Source organism: Theobroma cacao, chromosome 5, assembly GCF_053813885.1.
Source record: "Theobroma cacao isolate CCN51 chromosome 5, ASM5381388v1, whole genome shotgun sequence".
Lineage (NCBI taxonomy): Eukaryota > Viridiplantae > Streptophyta > Magnoliopsida > Malvales > Malvaceae > Theobroma > Theobroma cacao.
In genome coordinates this window covers 533906-538915 of record NC_142643.1, presented here as the reverse complement: position 1 = coordinate 538915, position 5010 = coordinate 533906, and the positions used below count along the sequence as shown (strand labels likewise).

Here is a 5010-nt window from a genome sequence, read left to right as displayed (position 1 = left end):
AATGTAAAACAAAATTAAGGTTTGAAAATTTCATATCCTACTAACAGTAACGATACTTTTGATATGGATAATTTAACAAAGCCAATGGTACTTTTGTATATGGACTTCAACTTGACAAGTTTGCAGTTTTCTTCTCCAGTGCCAATTGACCATTTGAGTCTTCCTGCAATGCAACTATTGCAAGTCGTGCCGCATGCAATACGTTCTCCACGACAACAAACCAAGATTTTTCTTTCATAAGAGACTGAGCGAGTTCGTCTAACTCTTACTCTGCGGCTTTTCCTTCGACTTTCTAGGTCTACCGTTACCGTCTACACCGCAGCATACTCTTCTAGCATGCAGCTTTCTTCCCCCTTTTTATTGTGAACATCCGTTACGTCCAACTTGATAGTTCAGCAGTCTGTAACTCTCCAACTGGCCAAGTGTCTTTCATCTTCCTCACCAAATGAGGATTTCACTCGTTTCATGGCTCTTCTTCATTTCATTTATAGCCATTTTCTTTACCATTAACGCAGTTTCGGTTTCTGGCCAATGTCAAAGCGATCAGCAAGAGTTGCTGCTCGGATTGAAAATTGCCCTCAATTCTACTTTATCTGTGAAGTTGATGAAGTGGAATCAAAGCACGGATTGCTGTTCTTGGGATGGTGTAAGCTGCGATGCAGGTGGTCGTGTTATCGAACTTGACTTGAGCAACCAATCAATTTCCGGAGCAATTGAGAGTTCATGTAGTCTTTTCCTTCTTCAGCATCTCCAGCGACTTAATTTGGCTTATAACGAATTCATATCCGCGTTTCCTTCAGAGTTTGATAAGTTGGCAAATTTGACTTATCTTAATTTGTCAGCTGCGGGCTTTACAGGGCAAATTCCGATTGAGATTTCAGACATGACAAAGTTGGTTACTCTCGATTTATCTACATTTTGGTTTCTTGATCTACCAGCGAAACTTGAGAAGCCAAATCTAGTAATGCTTGTCCAAAACCTTACAAGGCTGAAAATTCTCTATCTTGATGGCGTAAATATATCAGCCAATGGAAAAGAGTGGAGCCAGACTTTAGCATCTTCGCTGCCTAATCTGCAAGTGTTGAGCATGTCCTACTGTTATCTTTCGGGACCTATAGATCCTTCCCTTGCCAAGCTTAAGTCTCTCTCAGTAATTCGTTTGGACGGTAACAATTTGTCCGCTCCATTTCCAAAATTCTTCGCAGAATTCCAAACTTTGACTTCCTTGCATCTTAGCGAAACTGGCTTGAGTGGAAGACTACCAGAAGAAATCCTCCAGGTACCTACATTACAGACTCTGGACTTGTCATTCAACTACTTACTTGAAGGTTCTTTCCCAAAGTTTCCTCCGAATGCTTCTCTTCAAACACTGGTACTTAGTTACACAAATTTTGGGGGGGAATTACTGGAATCTATTGGTAACCTTGGGCAATTGAGAAGAATAGAGTTGACGAAATGCAAGTTCAATGGGCCCATACCTGAAACAATAGAAAAACTTAGACAGCTGATCTATTTGGATTTTTCCCAAAATAATTTCTCTGGTCCAATTCCATCATGCACATCATTAAGAAACCTTTCAGAGCTACACCTTGCTGACAATCAGTTAACTAGCTCTATCCTTTCCACTAACTGGTCAAGCCTTTTGAATCTTGTAACTCTTGACTTACGACACAACTCTTTTAGTGGAGCTGTCTCACCAACTTTATTTCGGAGTCCATCCTTAAAGAGAGTCGACCTTTCAAAAAATCAGTTCACTGGTGGATTCAGTGAGGTCAGCGGTGAGTTTTCTTTAGAACTTAAAGTCCTTGATCTAAGTCACAATAAGTTACAAGGGCCATTTCCGATGTCGGTATTTGAAATCCAAGGTCTCACGTTCCTGTCACTTTCATGGAACAACTTCAGTGGATTAATACCATTGACTGCCTTTCAGAAACTGAGGGAACTCTCCTTTCTTGATCTTTCATATAACAACTTCTTTGTTGACTCAAGTGCTTCAGTGCCTTACTTCACCAACATTACCAGATTAAAGTTGGCTTCTTGCAACTTAACGAAATTCCCTGATTTCGTGAAAAATCAGTCCAAGTTAACCCACCTAGACCTTTCAAACAACCAGATTTATGGGGAAATACCCAATTGGATTTGGAAACCAAAGCTTCAATACCTAAATCTTTCTCTAAACTTTCTTGTACAATTTAAAGGACCTTTGCATATACCTTCATATTTGTCTGTTATTGACTTTCGAGGCAACCAGCTTCAAGGGCAAATCCCAATTTTTCCACCACAGGCCATTTATTTGGATTACTCAAATAACAATTTCAGCTCTGTTTTACCACCTGAGATTGGTAACTACCTCCAATTTGCTACTTTCTTCTCCATCTCAGGTAATAACTTTCACGGAAGTATCCCCACATCGATATGCAACAATTCATATCTTCAAGTACTTGATTTGTCTAATAATTCCCTGAGTGGGCCAATTCCGGAATGTCTGATTCAGATGAGTGTGTCTCTTGGAGTACTGAATCTAAGGCGAAACAATCTCAGTGGCATCATTACAGACACATTTTCAAAAATCTGTACATTACAAACTCTAGATCTCAATCGGAACCTAATTGGTGGGAAGGTTCCAAAATCTTTGGCCAATTGCAGAATGCTGGAGGTTTTAGACATTGGGAACAATCAAATCAATGACACATTTCCTTGCCATTTGAAGGATACATCCAGGTTGCGTGCTCTGGTTTTACGATCCAACAAATTTAACGGAGATATTTATTGCCAAGGGAACAACATCACTTGGCCAATGCTCCAAATTATTGACTTAGCTTCCAACTATTTTAGTGGTAAACTGCCACAAGCATACTTGAGGACCTGGAATGCTATGAAGGCAAACGAAGATGGACCCCATTTAAAACACCTCCAATTTGAAGTCTTCCAGTTCGATGAATTGTCTTTTCAGGATGTACTAACAGTTACCATCAAAGGTCAAGAGATGGAGCTGGTGAAAATCCTAACTATCTTCACCTCCATTGACTTTTCTTGCAACAAATTTGAAGGGCCAATACCACAAGTCATCGGAGAATTCAAAGCACTTCACGTACTTAATTTGTCAAGTAATTTGCTCACAGGCACAATCCCATCATTTTTAGGAGACTTGCTAACGCTTAAGTCCTTAGACCTCTCAAGCAACCACCTAACTGGTCAGATCCCTTCGCAGCTAGCAAACTTAAATTTCCTATCATTCCTCAATATGTCAAACAATAAATTGGTGGGAAGGATCCCAAAAGGTACCCAGCTTCAGTCGTTTTCAGATGCTTCATTTGAAAACAATGGGGGATTATGTGGACCTCCTTTAGAGGCAAAATGTCAATCTTCACCAACTTTTAAAGATAGCCCTTCACATTCTGGGACTGGGAGACATATCGATTGGAATCTGATAAGTGTTGAGACAGGGTTTTTCTTTGGTTTAGAAATTGTCATTGCACCTCTCATCTTTTGGAAGAGATGGAGGATATGGTATTATAAGCACATTGATCGTGCTCTTTATAGGCTTTTCCCTCGGCTGGTTCTCAAAAACAGAAATCACGGAAGGAGAGCTCATCGGAGTCGGGGAAGAAGGCTCCAGCAACAATGAAAAGGAGCAAGGAATAAGTGAAAGGATTTTTAGATACTTCCTTCGTTGTATTTTCCTGTTTTTGGTTTTTGTTTCAACCGTAAGTTGTTTGTGCTTCTTCCCTTTCCAACCTTTTTTTTCAGTCCTTGTAACAGGTTTATCCTAGCTCTTTTGAATAAAAACAAATTAAATTATATCCCAAAAGCAAAAAATGAAAAGGAGGGTTCTATTCACGTTGTGCTTGAAACTAAGCTAACATATTCTTTCAGCTTTAGGCAATGAAAAAAGCTCTCACTTCTCTAGCTGATCATCCTTATTGCATGATTACATTAGTATCAGAAGGTTCATCAGACAATTTATCCAGAATGATCCTTGTGGTAGAAGCAAAAAAATTATTTAACACATGCCTAATCATAATTCAATTTCCCATGTTCCTATCTTGATTGAAAGTTCACGAAATAATAAAAATGATTACTGACTCCAACCGCCTAGATTAGACCATATACCAGAACCTCAAGCTCCTTCCTGTGAAACATTGACATCGTTTTCCTTACGTTGAATCCGAAGTAAATTGTATTCAGATGAAACTTTTGCTTAAAAGTTCTTTGTAGCAATTCATAATATAGATTCTCCCTCAACTTAATATAGGAAGAATGGCTGATAGATTTCGGAAGGGAAAGTATTGGAGTTGTAGAGTGACTCTACTGGAGTGATTTTATTGCTTGGTTCTGCTTGCATCAATGAGAAGCCAGTTCCAGCGCGCTACCGATTAGCCAGTTCCAGATGCCATCAGAAGTCTCCTGCTCCTCTTGACTAGAGACTTTAAATGGCACAATGGCTGCGGTTTTGAATGATAATCCACAAGCTTTTCAATATATATATATATATATATATAGAATCGTACTTATAAATAATTAGAATTAACATATAATTAATTGTTACAATTCAAAAGTTTGTACTATATGATTACAATTATATAATGATATCGATTCTTTCAAAAAATTTAAAGTTCTATCCTTTAAAAGGAAGTTCTGGTTTTAAATTTTTGAATATTTACAAAAATATTCTAATAAAGCATTATTATGTACCTTTGTTCTTTCCTGGAAGCAAATTTGGATTTAAGTCTTAAACATTGAAGGATTGAATTTGGACAAAATCTATGTTCCAGGTTAGTAATGAGCCAAAATTTGGCAGTGATGAACAAGAATGCAAGGACCAGAGATTTGTGATTTCGTCAACCTTATAGTTCACGTTGTGAGTGGAATTTTCAACATTTTCGTCACTTATAAAAAACATTTTCCTCACTTTCCAAACGCAAAAGGTCCGTTTCCCCTCATTACAAGACAGAATCATCAAAAGATTAAATTAAGATTAGCTGGCAATCAGTGAAGACCAAAGCATTA

General features: G+C 38.2%; 1 protein-coding gene across 1 annotated transcript; it reads left to right on the top strand.

Annotated features, from left to right (window-relative positions):
* The first annotated feature begins 445 nt into the window (after window positions 1–445).
* On the top strand, window positions 446–3825 carry LOC18597498 (uncharacterized). The gene has a single exon (XM_007026569.3). It carries the CDS (start codon window positions 446–448, stop codon window positions 3626–3628), a length of 3183 nt encoding a protein of 1060 aa, XP_007026631.3. The 3' UTR covers window positions 3629–3825.
* Window positions 3826–5010: the final 1185 nt, after the last annotated feature.